At 45.2% G+C, this 17,866-nt stretch overlaps 1 protein-coding gene across 2 annotated transcripts in view; it reads left to right on the forward strand.

Annotated features, from left to right (window-relative positions):
- Positions 1-17,866, forward strand: part of LRRC38 (leucine rich repeat containing 38) — a 69,213-nt gene that overhangs the window by 26,307 nt on the left and 25,040 nt on the right. Inside the window, exons 3-4 of one of the 2 annotated variants that reach the window (XR_003997121.1) lie at positions 5,902-6,077; positions 12,169-12,250. Coding sequence is in view for 1 of the 2 variants with exons in the window: in XM_030537736.1 (XP_030393596.1) it covers positions 15,767-16,391 (625 nt within the window). In the remaining variant the exon portion in view is untranslated. Of the gene's footprint in view, positions 1-5,901; positions 6,078-12,168; positions 12,251-15,309; positions 16,392-17,866 lie in introns of those variants that run through there. The other variant, XM_030537736.1, reaches the window with a different exon arrangement.

Genomic DNA, 17,866 nt, shown 5'->3' on the forward strand with positions numbered 1-17,866 from the left:
GAGGAGTAAGTGGAGTTGACGGGGGAGCCGTGACAGTAGACTTGCCGCTGTGAGGACGGCCAAGTAAGTTGAACTAAGATACTTCGACTTCAGCGATGCAAATAGCGTAGCTGAAGTTGTGTATCTTAGTTCAAACCCCTCCCCACTAGTGTAGCCCAGGCCTAAGTCTTGGAGGGTCATTCTAAGAGTGATAGGCATTTGTCTGGCTGGTGTCCACATTACAGACAGAGGCATAGTAATGAAGGCACCACATGCAATATATAATGCCTGTACTTGGATACAGTCTAGTTTTGTCACACTTGTTTTCAGTACTGACCTAAGAGCCTGGCAGCCATACTCAATAAAAAGTCTATTAGTACACTGTATAGGTCACCGTTTCTTATCCCAGGGGTGTATATAGATAGATTTTCCTCCAGTGTTGGGAAGATCATTCCCTTCGTTTCGTCAATGGAGATCTTGAAGCTTCACCTATTTGCCCGTTCTGTTCTCTTCTGAAGTGATTGTTCTAGATGGCCCGAAAGCAGAAACCTTGAAAGTGCCAACAAAAGAGTCATTAGCAAATAACGTGGTGCCTGTTCTTGCACTCATCTCCTTTGGAAGCTCATTTCACCATGATGTTAAAAGTGGTTGGGCTAAGGCCACTCTCCTCGGGAGTTCCATTTGTAATGGAATATATGGTGGAAAAGGCTTTCCCTACCCTTTGCCTAGGACATCCCTTATCCATCTGCACATTCTTCCTACAATGTCCATGACTGCCACTTACATAACGGTCCCTTTCTCCATAGCACATCGTAGGCGTTTGCTCTGTCCAGGAAGATTACTGTCATGTATTCTTTGGTTGTCAAGCTTTTTTGTGCTTGTGTCTCTATGTATACAACATGGTCAGGTCAGTCACACTCCTGCCTCTTCTGAACCCACTTTGTGTTCTATCTATGAGCTGTATCTTTTCAAGTGTGCTACTAACTTCTCTGTCACCGGGTTTTCCATAGTTTTACCTAAACATGCTGTGAGGGCAATTGGTTTGTATGTCTCAGGTCTAGAGTGAATCTTGCCTGGTTTCCTCCCTGGGACAATAATCACATTTTTCCAGTCCTTAAGCATTTCCCCTTTTCTCCATGTGCTATTGTAGATGTTTAGTATGACCCTCAGGTTTTCGGCACTTAGGTGTCTGAGCATTTCAAGGCTTATTTCATCTTTGTCTGATGGCTTATTATCACTATTTGAAGTTCACTTATACTGAAGAGCAGCCCTCTTCTGCTCTCAGCTTCCTCTGTTTATTGTCCTGTTCCAGAGCTTCCCCAGCTAAGCTTCATCCTCAGTCAACTTTGGCTCCTCCTCCAGGTGCAGCCTGGTATATTAATTGGCCTCTTAGGCCAATATTAACCCTTTTGGAGTCTGTGTGGGGGATATACTCCACCACACTGCTCTAAATTATTATGCAGTGTCACATTGCACCTTTGAATAGCTGCTGTGTTCCACTTCAGAGGTGGATGCATTTTGGTGATGGATAAAGCTACTGTCTGTATACCAGGCCAAGGTTTCAAAAATGACCTGTGAGGTGGCAGATGCACATCAGGGAACTGTACACCTGCCTTACTGGTGCGTGCCAACTGATGAGGATGCAATCCCGAGGGTGCAATTTCAGAGACCAAGTTTGAAAATGTGGCCTGTCATTTTGATCCTCTCTTAGGCCTGATCTACATCTAAAACTTCAGCCCTCCTAGCTGCATTGCGCAGGGGTGTAAAAAAAAAAATCACATCTCTGGGAGACTGAGTTAAGCCACCCTAAGTCCTGATATAGCTGTTGCTACCAAAGAATTGTTCTGTTGATTAAGCTACCCCCTTTCGAGGGGGGGCATTTACCACAACTACAGAAAAAACCCATCTCTCACTGTACGTATGTCTACACTACACCAGCGTAGGTGAAACACTGCAGCTGTGCCTCTGTAGCACTTGTAGTGTAGACACAGTCTTAGTGAAGCTTGTAACGCTCCTCCGGGTGAAAGACACTGGAGAAACGCAAGATGATTATTCTCATTATGTCTCTTGCACATCTCGTGCGTGGAATCCCCATTGACACAAACAGGCAGTATGGACATATAGTCAGAGAAGAGTATGCAGTAGTGACCCGTATGGTGGATGGGAGAAGAGACTCCAGCTCACGGATTGCTGTGTTTGTTTCTATTTACTGGAAGAACCAAGCTGTTTTCTTCCATTGTTATTAGGATGTATCACATCAAATAAGGTGATTTAACACAGCAAAATGTGGTGGCTCAGAATGTCTTATGTTAAATAAGCCCCTTTCTTGCAGTAGAGAGAAGCACCCAGGAACAGCTATAAAGACCTTGGCTACCCATTAATTTCCCCGTGTCCTCATTTACCCGCAAAGAATTTTTTTTTCCTAGTTGGGTATATGATGTGGCACACAGTTGCACAAAGCCACTACCATAGTGCATGATCTCCTTCAGCCTCCAAAAAACATTTCAGTCCATTAAAATTACAGCATTAATGGCAAAGTGAATTCAAGCCCTTCGGAAATAAACGGGAGCTTCTCTCTTAGTGCTCTGCTGACTTAAAGGGCTGTGCGTCCTTGGTGATCGCAAAGTATAAAGGACGTGCATGTAACCCGAGCAATCACAACATCCACAATCCCCACTCAACTCAGGGTCTGGGAAGGGGGCTGCACTGCAACCATTTTGCAATCCTTCTCCCTATGTCATTGATGCAGGGTGTCATTTGTGCAACTGGATCTGCATAGTTGTGGTTCCACTAGCCACTTGCTGGTCTGCCTCCAGCATTATCCTCTCTGTAGGCCTTTTCAGGGCCAGGAAGAAGCCCACCTTGCATGCTCAGGAGGTGAATAGAGCTTTCCATGGGGTGCACTGCCCACCACAACCCCCTCTTCAAAGGTCAAGATCTGTTAACTTCTGTATATGTTGCAAGCCCCATCTTTTCCCCACAGGCATATGTGGAGGGGGTGGTGGACACTGGAGAAGTTTATTTTCTGTGGGGAGCTCTAGGGTGGGAAGGGTTAGCTGCTTCATTACCTGGGATGGATGAGCAGCCTGTTCTTTTCCTGTTTGTGGATGAGGCTGAATGTTCCTGTTCAATGTTAAAGAGACAAGGTGGGTGAGGTAACCTCTTTTATTGGACCAACTTCTGTTGGAGAGAGAGACCAGCTTTTGATCTACACCGAGCTCTTCCTCAGGTCTGGAGAAGGCGTTCAGGCCATGTCTACACAACAAGGTTATGTCAACTTAACTCAGCATCCAGCCACCGCAGTTATTAAATTGCTTGTGTATGTGCACACTTGGCTCCTTGTGTCAGCGGTGTGCATCCTCACCAGGAGCTCTTCTATCGATTGTATTGTCAGTGTGGGGCATTATGGGATGGCTCCTGGAGGTCAGTAACAGTTAATGTAAGCAAAGCAGTGTCTACACTGACACTACGTTGACCTAATTACATCAGTTGTGACTTTATGCCCCTTGGGGAGTGGTGTTACTAAATCAGCATAAGGGGCATTTATGTTGGCGGGAGCCAGACTTAAGTGAAGACACTTCCACACCCAGGTCGCTGCAAGGTAGCTTACATTGACCTAACCATGTAGTGTAGACCGGGCCTCAGTGTCATAGCTAAATCCAAGGTCGAACAGTTTAGCATAAGTAGTTAGCACATATTTAAGATGAAGTGGTCCATTAACACCCCAGTTGTCACGGGACAAAAAGGAAGGTTATTGGGTTAGAGATGTCTTTTTATTAAGACAATGGCCTTGCCTACACTGGCGCTTTACAGCGCTGCAACTTTCTCACCCCGGGGTGTGAAAAAACACCTCCCTGAGCGCAACAAGTTACAGCGCTGCAAAGCGCCAGTGTGAACAGTGCCCCAGCACTGGGAACATGGCTCCCAGCACTGTAAGCTAATCGCCACAGGGAGGTGGAATACCTGCAGCGCTGGGAGAGCTCTCTCCCAGTGCTGGCGCCGCGACCACACTCGCACTTCAAAGCACTGCCGCGGAAGCGCTCCCACGGCAGCGCTGTACAGCTGCAAGTGTAGCCATACGCAGAGATTTTCAGTGTCGAGCAAAGTTAGGAATTTAAGCTCCCAGGCTTGTCTTTTGAAAGTGCTGTGCAGGTTTCCTTTGAGGATGAAAACTGATTGATCACATATAAAGTGATTGCTTTGTAAGTGTTCATCCACAGGTGACAGGGTGATTTTTGTCTCATTATTTTCCTGTGTGAATTCATTTGCAAGCGTAGTGATTACCTGGTTTCACCCACATAGTTGTTATTGGGGCAGTCAGTGGATGTTCAAGGTTGTCCCCCAGCATGAGATGGGTGCCTGTTAGCAGAAAAACACCTTTCCATAAATCAAAATAAATAAATCCCATTGCTCATCTGCTTATGTATTTCAGTCTGGGTTGGGCTTAGTCAGCACAGAGTCAGGGCACAGGGGCCTATCCAGACTGTTTCATAAATTGCTCGGAGAGGTAATAAAAATGAGATAGCGTCCCCTTGAACAACATAAATTCATCTCCCGATTCTTCCAGATTAATTTATTGTTTTCCCTTCTCCAAGAGCTTTTTTGCTCCTTCTGCTCTGCAGAACATACACAATTTGTCATACTCGCTGACTCTCAGCTTAGCCAGTTCGCAGAGTGACACGGTCAGACTCTGAGTCCTTCTATAAGGTATTTGGAGATTGCTCTTTACAGAAAGATTAGGTAGAATGAATGTGGTGGGTAGGGGTTACACCTGGAAAAAATCAGTTGCACAAAGTCCTTAGAATCATGTTACTTGGAACAAACACGACATCTTTATATTGGCAACAGTGGGTTCAGATCATCTTTCATTTAACTTTTAACTATAGCTGCAAGAAACTTGGTGGTTTCAATTCCTAGAGGTTGTCAACAAATTTTTTTTCCATTTTGCTTCTCATGAACTCTCTGCACTTGAGCTACCCTTTGAGTTTGGGGTTCAGACAAGCCTCAGAACTCAAAGCAACACTCAACCCAAGCTGCTGTTTAGAAACCAGTGAGATTCATATGTTTTCCAGTGAAAATAATAATGTCACATAAAGTTTACTCAAAAATTTATCTCCAGACTGCGGAGCAAGCTCAGACCCCAGGTTCGCTCCGGATTTTTCAAATCTTTATGAGCCTTTCAATGAACCTGGCTAGAGATTTGAGGGTTGTGAAGGAACCTAAAACCAGATTGTCACAGTATCACACAGCTCAATTTTTAACGTAAACAGCAGAAGAGAGAACTGATGATTAGCTGCAAACTATTTTTTAGATTGTCAACCCTTTGAGATAGAAGAGAAGACAATCCTGACACTATGTACAGCACACTGGGGCCTGTTTCTACGTGGGGGCTTTAGGAGCAACTGCACTATATAATATAATAATGGAAATTCACTTGAAACAAAGAGGAAGATTTATCCATATGCATACACTTCACAGATGAATGTAACTGAGATGTTTGAAGTTAAACATTTCTTAACAGCGAACAGAAAAATGTCAGTTGTTGCTTTAAAAGAAGCTAAAACATTGAAAACAGCTCTCTCTGTAAGGCACTTGGACAGCTTTAGATAGAAATTAGCTGGAATAGGTAGAGAGCTGAGGTATAAACTGACCCATCCTTAGAGCTCTTGCAACTTGTCTGCAGATGTACAGTGACTGAGTGTATTATCCTGAACAAAAGTGAGGTAGATTTGCCTTGTAATGGGTCAACTTTAAGTTGGAGAAATTGAGTCAGACAAAACAGAACTTCCTTCCCACTCTAACCTTTCAGATGTCTGGAGAACTGAGTCCAAACTTAAACCTTTTTGCAGGTTCTAAAATATTTAATCTTTTGTCCCCTCCTGTCCCATTATGTTGAATAATTGTGATTCTCTGCATGTCCAGGACTACACCGGGATACACCATGATCCTCCAAAAAATGCTCTTCTTGCCATATTCCCAACTTGACCAGATGCAGTGTGCTGCAAATCTCATGAGAAGGCCTGTCCTTGTGAGGAGTCCTGGCCAATTATGCAGACTCCAGACATGGTCCAAACTGCTTGTCCAAACCGATCCTGGAGGTGAGTGATCCTTTTAAAGCAGGAATTCTCAATTTTTGTCATAGTGGGAAGCACCTTTTAATGGAGACGGAATGCCGCATAGATACCTCCCTTCCAGGGGTGCTGGAACAATTTGTATAGTAGGTGTACAGAGAGCCACTGAACCAAACTGTAAACCCTGTATATGATAGAAAACTTTTCAAGTTAGGGGGTGAGGCGGCACCCTGAGTTCCAGCACCTATGCTCTCCTCTCACTTGGTATCATGTGGGTCCTGTCCTCTTTCTGTCACATTTGCATAACATCTCTGTGGCAACTATATAGAAAAGTAATTGTAGGGAAGTATTCAATGTATTTTTAGCTGTCTTCTAATGCATTGGAGTAGCTGGATATAAGACAGAAAGCCCGTCAGCTTTCTCCAACCACTAGTGGTCTACAGACCACATTTTATAGACTCATAGGTCAGAAGGGACCAATATGATCATCTAGTCTGACCTCCTGCACAAGGCAGGCCACAGAACCCTACCCATCCACTTTTATAACAACCCCTAACTCAGGACTGAGTTATTGAAATCCTCAAAATTGGTATGAAGACCTGAAGCTGCAGAGAATCCACCAGCAAGCGATCCATGCCCCACGCTGCAGGGGAAGGCGAAAAACCTCCAGGGCCCCTGCCAATCCACCCTGGAGGAAAATTCCTTCCCGACCCCAAATATGGCGATCAGCTAAACCCTGAGCATGTGGGCAAGACTCACCAGCCAGCACCCAAGAAGGAATTCTCCGCAGTAACTCAGTTCCCATCCCATCCAACATCTCCCCGCAGACCATTGAGCAGACTTATCTGGTGATAATCCAAGATCAATTGCCCAAATTAAACTATCCTATCATAACATCCCCTCCATATACTTATCAAGCTTAGTCTTAAAGCCTGATAAGTCTTTTGCCCCCACTACTTCCCTCGGAAGGCTGTTCCAGAACTTCACTCCCCTAATGGTTAGAAACCTTCATCTAATTTCAAGTCTAAACTTCCTAATATCCAGTTTGTACCCATTCGTCCTCGTGCCTACATTAGTACTAAACTTAAATAATTCCTCTCCCTCCCTAACGTTAACCCCCCCCGATATATTTATATAGAGCAAGCATATCCTCCTGCAGCCTTCTTTTGGCCAGGCTAAACAAGCCAAGCTCTTTGAGTCTCCTTTCATAAGGCAGGTTTTCCATTCCTCGGATTATTCTAGTAGCCCGTCTCTGGACCTGTTCCAGTTTGAATTCATCCTTCTTGAACATGGGACACCAGAACTGCACACAATATTCCAGATGGAGTCTCACCAGCGCCTTATATAACGGTACTAACACCTCCTTATCCTTGCTGGAAATACCTCGCCTGATGCATCCTAAAATCATATTTGCTTTTTTAACAACCGTATCACATTGGCGGCTCATAGTCATCCTGCTATCAACCAATACCCCAAGGTCCTTCTCCTCCTCTGTCGCTTCCAACTGATGCGTCCCCAAAGTATATCTAAAATTCTTATTATTAATCCCTAAGTGCATGACCTTGCACTTTTCACTATTGTATTTCATCCTATTACTATTACTCCAGTTTACAAGGTGGTCCAGATCTTCCTGAATAGTATCCCTGTCCTTCTCCGTGTTAGCAATACCCCCCAGCTTTGTGTCATCGGCAAACTTTATTAGCACATTCCCGCTCTTTGTACTAGTACTTAAAAATTCATGCAATATTTGGGGGCCCCATGCTAGGTTTTTCATTAAGACATGGGCATGCCAGGGCCGGACTTTGGAAGCTTAGGCGGTGCTGTACTGATACCTGTGTAGAACATCATGAGCTGTAAAGCTCGTAATCCTGTACACCACCGACTTAATGAACTCCCAGTAACCAGAGACACAACAGTTCACTCATCAAAGTGCAATGGGGACACACATTCATTCCTGTTCGATAACAAGACAGTGTTTCCCATGAGTTGGCAAGTTGCCACTTTTAATTGCCTTTAATTCCCCTTGAAACCCCGGTAATACTGGGCCAGCATGTCAAATTACCTGCTACTGCATGTGACACAGCTGGGCATCTAACTACATGTTGGCAGTTGTGTACCAACACCTTTTTGGGGTAGGGAAACAGAACTTACAGAGTCCTTTGGTCCATGAATGGTTGTGTTGTATTTAAAGGACTTGCTAATAACATAGTCACCACATGCCTGTCTAATCCACGTTCCCTGTGGAGCAAATGATAGAATCATTCTGATGTAGATTGCTGGACTCGTTTGGCTGCTGAACTGTGCTGTCTAAAGTTTTCAAATTCAGTCATTGCCACTGTGAAGTTGATTAATTCTGAGATGTTTTGTCTCCCAGTGGAGCAGCAGTAGCAGCAATGAAGGACTCAGAGCAGGTATAACACAAGCTCCAGTTCCCTTCACAGTTCCCGACATTCCTTAGGAATTAAACAAGACAAATAAGTTTCCCTTTTCTCCCTTTTCTTCTTTTGATCTTACATCTAAGAAAAAGTGAAAGAAAAACCATCCAGTGATGTTCATCAACCATCCCTGCCCAGTACAGTTGCAAATATTTGTCATCAGAAGAAAGAATCTGCGTCAAAATGTTAGGCAACTAAATAGGAGATTTTCAGAGATGTTGAGCACTTGCAAATACCATTCATTTCAGTGTTTAATTAATTAATTGGTTTAAGTTAGGTTCTTAACTTTGCCCATCCAAGTTTGAACATTTGGGCCCCAGCACACATTGCTGATGGATGATAATGAAGAGGATACCTGCCCCTGGATATTTCCATTACATGCATCTGAGGAAGTGGGTATTCACCCACGAAAGCTCATGCTCCAAAACGTCTGTTAGTCTATAAGGTGCCACAGGATTCTTTGCTGCTTTTGGTGATCATCAGATGCACCTAGTCCTGCAACCCCTGGGCATGACCTGTACCTTAGCCCAATAAAGCATAAGCCTGGAATAACAACATCCTTTAAAAGGATTGCTCCATTAACTTTTCACGGACTTCCGTTAGGATAGACAGCTCTCTGCTTCAGTCTGTTATATGTAATGGTCTCTTGGTTGAAATATCTGTGTCCCTCAGGCATTTCCGAGAGAAGGCTGCACCTGCTCTTCTAGTTACTGAATTATTGAAATTGGCTGGGGTTATACTGTATCTTTAAAGCATAGTCAGTTTTTGGAGGCAGTGAAGCAGGGGGAATGCAGAAATTGTGCCACCTTCCTCACTTCTCTCTCTCTCTCTTTCTGGTGGCCAGTGAAGAAAGAGTGTAACATTAGCAGTATCCAGATGGCTATTTTGCTATTGGTTTTATGTGGGAGGCACTGAGATACTACAGCAGGGGTAGGCAACCTATGGCACGGGTGCCAAAGGTGGCACATGAGCTGATTTTCAGTAGCACTCACACTGCCCGGGTCCAGGCCACTGGTTTGGGGGACTCTGCATTTTAATTTAATTTTAAATGAAGCTTCTTAAACATTTTTAAAACCTTATTTACTTTACATACAACAGTAGTTTAGTTATATAGTATAGTCTTATAGAAAAAGACCTTATAAAAACATTAAAATATATGACTGGCACACGAAACCTTAAATGAGAGTGAATAAATGAAGACCCGGCACACTACTTCTGAAAGGTAGCTGACCCCCATACTACAGTGACGGTGATGAACAGGAGTATAAAACTCCAAGACAGACCAACAGATGGATGGCCTCACCCCACCCTGGTTCAGTTTGGGATAGGCTGCTGCTGACAATCCCTTGCACAGAAAGCAGATTTGCACTCAGGTCCTTGTACAAGGCCTGCCATTGGGCCCAGCCAGTGCAAATAGGTGGTGAGGGGAGCTCCTTATGCCTTCTTTTTGTCCACACAGGGGCTAAGCGCAATAGCCCCTTCATTATTTTGGAATACTTGCATGGAGCAATGCTGGTTATCATAGGCAGGTGTGTTTTACAATGATGAGTTATATGACAGTAGTGCTTAGAGGTCCCAATCAGGGATCATTTTGTTCGGTGTTGTACAAATGAGTAAAACAAAGACAATCCCTGGCTCGGAGAGCTAAAAATATAGGACATTGACAAGGAATTTGTGACTGTGGTAACCTCCCAGGCATGCTGCAAAGCCCGTCTTTCCCCCTTGGCCTTTGGGGAGCTTGGAAGTGGATGTTAAGGCTGGACATTTGGGGCAGGAGATGTCTGACCATGTGCTCGAGTTCTTGCATGGCATGTACCTGATTGGAAAAGTTGTGGTTTTTCAAAATTGGATGAATGTAAGTTTGGCCCTGGAAATTTTCGATTCCTATGGGTGTGGCTTTACCTGTTGGGAAATGCTGAATGGGCACGAGAAAAATGGAAAATATAACTGAACCCTGTATACTCTGAAAAATCATGGAGTATTCATGGAGCAATTTTGTTTTCAAGCTCTTTGGCCTCTGGGGCCAAAGGAAAAATGCCGAGGTTTTGTTTTACCCAGCATCAGATGCTTCTACATTTACCTGAAAGCACCAAATCTGCCAGATGACATTCAAAACCTAAGCCCGCCGGTCCTAATTCCTGGAAGAAATGCCCAAGAGAGTTATTAAACTACCCACAGTGGGCCAGAATGAGACCTAGTGTGATTCCAACTCCATTGGCTTCAGGACTGGAGTTACATTGTTTTGCAGTGGGCTTGAATTTTGGCTCCTTGTACTTAGAGGCAGGGCTGCTGGCAGGGAAATTGAAGCTGTAATATAGAGGAGAACTTTATTCACCCGTTCTGCACACGTCTATAAGTGTGATCTGGCCAGTGCATAGGCCACATAGCTGGAAGAATTGCCCATGGGCAGCATAATTATTTCAATCTATGCCTCTGCCTGATTATAGCGCCTCAAAAATAGCCAGCTGAAAGGGAGACAGAATGAATTAAATCCTGTAGTTTCATTTTGTAGCGTGTTTTTGGAAGGGGGGGAAGAAACAGAGCTCAGAATATAAACTGCATGTTAGAATCGGAAATAGGTGTAATACAGTGATATAATTAACTATATAATGGCCACTGACATGTAGGTCACAAGAGGGTGCTATATACTTAGCAGAAAACAGGCCATGTAAATCACACAGGGCAATTATGTTTGTGTGATACAAATAAAGGACCGGACCAATCACTGTAGTAACTGTCTCTTACTGGATTATTCATCAGATAATTCTGCTGCAGCTCTGTCCCCATAGCAGAATTCCTGGAAACGTTTTGAACGTTTAAAATATTAACATTGAAGGAAGTTTTAAAGGGAGGAGAGAGAGATTTTCGATTGTGAGGGAGACAGGTGAGACACCCAAGCAAGCAAAAGCCAAGGAAATTGCTGAGCAAAGCAGCAAAACAAAGAAACACAGAAATGTCAGACAGATTAAAAAACAAGTCGGGAGGAAATCAAGGATAGTACAGGAGAGGTAGCAGGGTAGGGCTCAAGAAACACAACAGCTGCTATTGTACAACCAAAGAGTAACATTGTTATACACAACCGTCATCTGTTAAACTTGGTTTGGTTTGGCTTGGCTGTAAGCTCATTGGGACAGGCCTGTGCGCTCTATGTTTGCACCACACAAGAAAAGGCGTTCTCCTGTCTGCTAGCACTTCACAATGGGATCTGAAGCTTGATTGCAGTCTCTGGCCTCCTGCCTTGCTCTGCACATGGAATGCCTCAGACATGAAGTCTGCCTTCAGGCCACATGGAAATCTCATACCACATTTATGTGAGTGAGGTACAAAATGACAAGCTAAGGAAATCTTTCACCACAGGCAGCACCTTCTATGCTAGGTAAAGGAAGTTTCTGATTTAATCACCAATGAGGAAGTCTCTTTAGGGAAGAGGGCGGTGGTAGAACCTAGGAGTCAGGAGAACTCAGTTCTGTTCTTGCTTCTACTAATGCAATGATCTTTCTTTGTCAAATCAGGGGTTAATGTCTCTAAGCTCAATTTCCCCCATGTAAAATAGGATTAGTGAAAAGCATTATGGTCCTGATTCTGAACCATGCAAGTCAATATTGATGTCAGTGAGCAAAGGAACATGCCCTATGTAAATGAAAGAAATTAATTATTAATTAATTAATTATTATTGCTTACAGGGACTACTTGACCACGTATGGTGACAGCTCTGTCTTTTGTACCTGAAGAAAACAGGAACAGCACCAGCTCTGACCTAGAGAGGTACCTGTAATTCCCAATGGGCCTACATCCTGGTAGCAGTTGTTTGCAAGACTGGGCCTTTCAAGGTTAAAAGCCTGCAATTTCTGCATAAGAAATATCAGTTGTCGTTCCTTTCTGATGCTGATTGTGAAGGAATTCCAGGCCAGAAGGGACATGCGTTTTGTGGCAAGTTAACAGGTGTCCATTTGTGTGTTAATTTGGTTATGGGATTTTTAAAATCACAGTTTGTTGGACTTATCATAGAATATTAGGATTGGAAGGGACCTCAGGAGATCATCTAGTCCAATCCCCCTGCTCAAAGCAGGACCAACCCCCAGATTTTTACTCCAGTTCCCCAAATGGCCCTCTCAAGGATTGACCTCACAACCCTGGGTTTAGCAAGCCAATGCTCAGACCACTGAGCTATCCCTCTATCCTAGTGAGTTAAAGAGCTAACTGTGCCCACTTCACTCTTGGTGGCTTTATAAGGGAAATTCTAAGGGTCAGACATGAGGGGCGGAATAGCATAGGGGCGCTACACTGGCAGAGGGTGACCAGATAGCAAGTGTGAAAAATCGGGACAGTGGGTATGTGGGGGGATAATAGGAGCCCATATTAAAAAAAAAACCCAAATATTGGGACTGTCCCTATAAAACTGGGACATCTGGTCACCCCAGAGGAGCCTAGCAAGTGCAGTAAGAGAGGACGTTTCAGGACAGGGTAGCAGTGTTCATGGCACCTTGCCCCTCCTTTGTCTCCTCTTCCTACTTGCCGTTCTGTCTCTTTCCATACGACCCCTTACATTTGAACAGCCTTTCCCATCCCCTTTGCCCTGAGGGGGGCCAACCTGTCTGTGGTGCTGAACCCAAGGAGTGGGAGTGGCTTGCACCTTCCATTTCCTGGGGCTGCTGGTGGCCAGTATGGCCCCTAGTGTGGGCTAGAGCAGCCCAGAAGGATGTCCTAAATTGTGCCCGAGCTGTAATATCCACTGGGCTGTTTGCAATCAGGGAATAGCCGGAGTGTTGGGATGTCCAACTAAAGCCTCCTCCCTCCCACAGCCCACTCTTTCCTGCCCCTAACACACCACCTGCATGGGTGCATGTGAGAACTGGTGCAGAGCCTCCTGAATTGTCATTGTGCCTGCTGGAAAAATCCCCTTTGCCGGGGTATTCGCAAGGGACGGGGCCTTTATGGCTGCTTTGTGCCCGTCTTAGTGCCTTACCTTGGCCTCCTTCAAATTCCTGCTGTAACCTCACTTTCCCCAGCTAGGGCTCATCACTGGTGCACTGTCCTCCGGCTCTACACTCTCATTACAACAGCTAAACAAACCCACCAGAGCTAGTGAGCGTGAGATAAAACAAGACAAACCTTCCCTGTAAATTAGTGCATCTGAATAATCCCTTTGTTCTCATAAACTCCTCAAATCATAATGTGACACACAACTGCTCTGCAGGGTCAGCAAGGCAGATTGAGCGGGGCATCTTAGAACCCAGGTGCTAGCAATTTCACCCCAACTCTCTTCCACCAATAGTCATGAGAACTGGCATAATAATGAATAATGTGGTAAAGCAGAGCCCTCAGTTCCAGAGCAGCAGAGTGCATGGAGTAGTCCCAATTGCAGGCCGTCCTACACGGAGAAGTCTTCTTAAATGAAAGGAGAATGGGGCATCTATTTCTGTGGGACGAGTAGCACAGACCTGGCAAATACAGATGCAGCTATCCCTCTCCTTCCCCAAACTCCACTTTCTCTAGTCAGATTTAGCACTAAGCACTTCAAGTATGGACTGGTTTAGGCTATATCTACACTGGCAATTGAGTGACAAAACTTTTGTCGTTCAGAGGTGCTACCCCCGCTCCCCAAGACAAATGTTTTGCCAAGTCAGGTGTCTGTGTGAACAGCGCATTGTTGGCAAGAGCGCTCTCCTGTCAACAACGCAAACATCACTTGCTGGGGGTGGAAGTATTTTGTCAGCAAAAGTGCCGACAAACAACAGCTACGCTGCCTGACTTTTAGCTGTGTAGTGTAGACAAAGCCTTAGAGGCAGGGCTGTCTGGGGGAGGGGCAAGTGGGGCAATTTTCTCTGGGCCCCACAGTGGTCCCCACAAGAATATAGTATTGCAACTTTTTTATGGAAGAGGCCCCCGAAATTGCTTTGCCCCGGGTCCCTAGAATCCTCTGGGCAGCCCTGCTTAGAGGGAAGGGCACGTGGGCAGCCTGTGTTGGGTAACAGTGGCTCTAAACATGTTTCTCTCATGTGATAATAAACCAACATGGCAAGCTCCCCTGGGAGGTTAGGGAAAGGCAAAACTGGCATGTAGGTGCCCAATGCCCATCGCTCTTCCATGGGAGTTAGGCACCTAAAGATCAATTGTGCTTCTGGAATATCTCCCCCATAGCCCTTAAACTGCTGATCTGGCGTCTGGGCCACAAGTCTGCTTGTCTGTAGAACACGCTCAGCTCCCTGCAGCCAAAGGGGAGGATAAGTCCTTGGGGCAGTGATACTGGAGAGAGTGTCCCGAAGACACACATGCTTCTGTACAGAGGTATGTCTGCTGGGGGTAGGGATGGGAAGAATGTCAGATATTCCAAAACCCCTGAGACCAAATTTTCAGCACATGTCAATCTGTGTCACTCCACTGCCTTCAGTTTACTCCACCAGAGAATCTGGCCCATAAGACATGTTTGTACCTGGCCTCCTGGTGATGTGGCCAGGGCAACATTAAAAAATAGCAGCTGTGGATCATGAAAAAGGAGCCATATGAATGCCTAACAGATCGAGTGCCCCTTCTTGCTATTATGGGTTCTATCCCCTTGTAGAAGGTAGGTCGACTCCTATTTAACTGAGGTTACACTTGAACTGAATCAAAAGAAGCCAGTACTTTCAGGAAGAGCAAATCAGATAAAACAAAAGTCAGTGTTCCCTGCCCCAGCTGGTCTTTGCCCCCCTGCTTTGCAAATGGAAAAGAGAGACTTTAGCAGCAGTCCAGGCTGGTTCCCTCCCCTCCCCCTGTCTGGCTGTCTTTTGGGCACAGGGCACTTAGAACTAGGAACACAGCTTGGTGAGGGAAGAAATAAAATAACTGACTTCATCAGGTTTCATCACATTCATGGCTAGTTAACCATGAACTGGTGACCGGTTAACTGCTGCTTGCAGAGCTACAGGAGAAGCTCTGATTTCCCTATTGCTGGAATAAGCAGCAAACACGCAGACAGGCTCCCTGCTTCCTTTAACCTGCAAAAACAAGGGAGTCCTTCAAAGCTCATCCATCCGCTCAGTCCTCTCTCTCTCTTCCCTACATTCTAAATCCCTGATAGTGTAAATCCTCACATTTGCTTCCCTCCCTCTCTCCCTCAGTCACACACACACTCTCCTCCTCCTCCCTAGTCGGCTGCTATCTAATCTATGATGATATGTGATCTCTTGGATACAACCACACACATACGCACACACACAAACCACCAGGCATTGCTACCCAGCTGAGCAAAATGTCTTTCTCCTAGCAGCGGTGCTCATCACAGCTTTCAAATCCTTGACGATGTGGCCATGCTTTCCCCTCTGCCTTCTACTTTCTCTCGGTTTCTGCCTGCTCTTCCTGCCCTTTGGGCATCTTTGCCCTCCTCTCTGTAGCTGTATGGACTCCCACACCATAGACTGCAGGGATCAAGGACTTCCCAGTGTTCCTAATCTTTTTCCACTGGATGTAAGGAAACTTCTCATAGCTGACAACAATATTCAGGCGATACCGGCTGATTTCTTTATATTTTATGGGGACCTAGTCTACTTGGACTTCAGGAATAACTCAATCACCTCCTTAGCAGAGGGCACTTTCAGCAGTTCCACCAAGCTGGTGTTTTTAGACCTAAGCTACAATAATTTAACGCAGCTTGATGCTGGGATATTCAAGTCAGCAGAGAAGCTGATAAAATTAAGCCTTGGGAACAATAACCTAGTGGATGTGGACGAGGCTGCTTTTGAGAACCTGGAACAGCTCCAAGTGTTAGAACTGAATGACAATAACTTGCAGAGCCTCAACGTGGCTGCCCTGGATGCACTTCCGTCCCTTCGGACTATACGTCTAGAGGGCAACCCGTGGGTCTGTGACTGTGACTTTGCCAACCTCTTCAGCTGGATACAAGAGAATGCATCTAAGCTTCAGAAAGGTAAAGCTAAATGACTTGCGAGGAGATTGTGTGTGTGTGTGTGTGTGTGTGTGCGCGCTCTCATGCTGTTCCTGTTGGTCAGCTTGTCTGTCTGGGTGTATTGCCAGCAGTGATCCAACCTGTGAATTCGTCCTACCACAATTACACATTTGAACCAGAGAGTACCTTAAAATGAAGCTGGTTTCCTTTAGTAACAACATCCCCTCCCAGTAAATGTGATATTTTGGTCCTGAGACTAAAACCTATCCAGGTTGAGAAGGAGCCTTTTCAGTTAGGGTAACCCAGCACTAATTCTCTTCCAGGCCTTGGTTTCTATTAAGGTAAATAAATAGAATTCCCTTAATAAGCCCTTTGAATGGCTGAATATTTGTGCCAGCACATGGGAGAACCTGATTTTACCCTGCCTAGATTTTCTGTGAAGCAGCACAGGATAGTTCAGTCCACGCATCCCAGTTTATACCACTGTGGTTGTTGACCCTTTCCTGGAATCAGTTGCTTTTGATTGCCTGCATTAGAATCTCAAATTCCAGCTTGGTTGTTGCTGGTTTTCAGACAAATAACGTAGCTTTTAGTTTTGGAAGCCAATTTACATGAGAGCTCAAGTTGCAAAATTTGGAACGGCATCCAGATTTGGATCTGGAACACCTCAAATTGCAAAGCACTTGGTTCTGGGGTTTTGGCTGGTTATTTTTCAGATGTGTAACAAAATAATATTAAAGCAGCCGTGTGCAGGAATCCAGACTCTCCCTGCCCAAAGCTCCTCTTAATCTTACAAGCCTTAACTGGAGATCAACCACAGTTCGTGATTCCTAACAAACACCGGGTCATAAACTCATGCCACTCGGCCCCCAAGATGCACATGAAGGACAAACTGCTAGGAGCATAGGTGCTGACAGTGTTACTGAGGGTCCACAAAGTAACACCTCAGTGAGATCACTGTTGCCCAGTCTACTTCTGAGCAGAACTATGTTTGACTTGGGAGGACTGGGGGGCGGGGTGATAAAAGGCTGAGGCTTGAGAGCCAGGGAGAATGGGAGGAGATGGAGAAAGAGGGAAAATTCATTCTCTAAAGAGTGTCTCTGTGTATTTCATGGAGTGTTAGAGGCAGAGGGGGAAAAACACAGAATGAGCCAAGAAAATGATTTCAATAGCTTTTTCCCTCCTCTTCGTTACCAGAGAGGCTGTAATCGCGTATGTGAGCTCTCTCTGTGCTTGTGACCTTGGGTGGCGTTTTTGATACATTAATCTTGTTTGCCCTAGATGCTCAAGGATGTAATGGAACCAGCTCCTATTAGAGATAAATGAAGTGATTTGGGGAGAAAAAGGGCTGATCTCCCCACCCCCACCGGGCATGAGCCGAATCTTGACCTACTTCCCCCACGATGCCTGGGGCCAGCTTTAGTCTGAGTGTTGGCAGGATCTGAGCCAAAGCCTGGCCCATCTCTTCCCTGTATCCAAGCCAAACCTTCATCCAT

The sequence above is a fragment of the Gopherus evgoodei genome, chromosome 18 (assembly GCF_007399415.2).
Source record: "Gopherus evgoodei ecotype Sinaloan lineage chromosome 18, rGopEvg1_v1.p, whole genome shotgun sequence".
NCBI classification, from domain to species: Eukaryota; Metazoa; Chordata; order Testudines; family Testudinidae; genus Gopherus; species Gopherus evgoodei.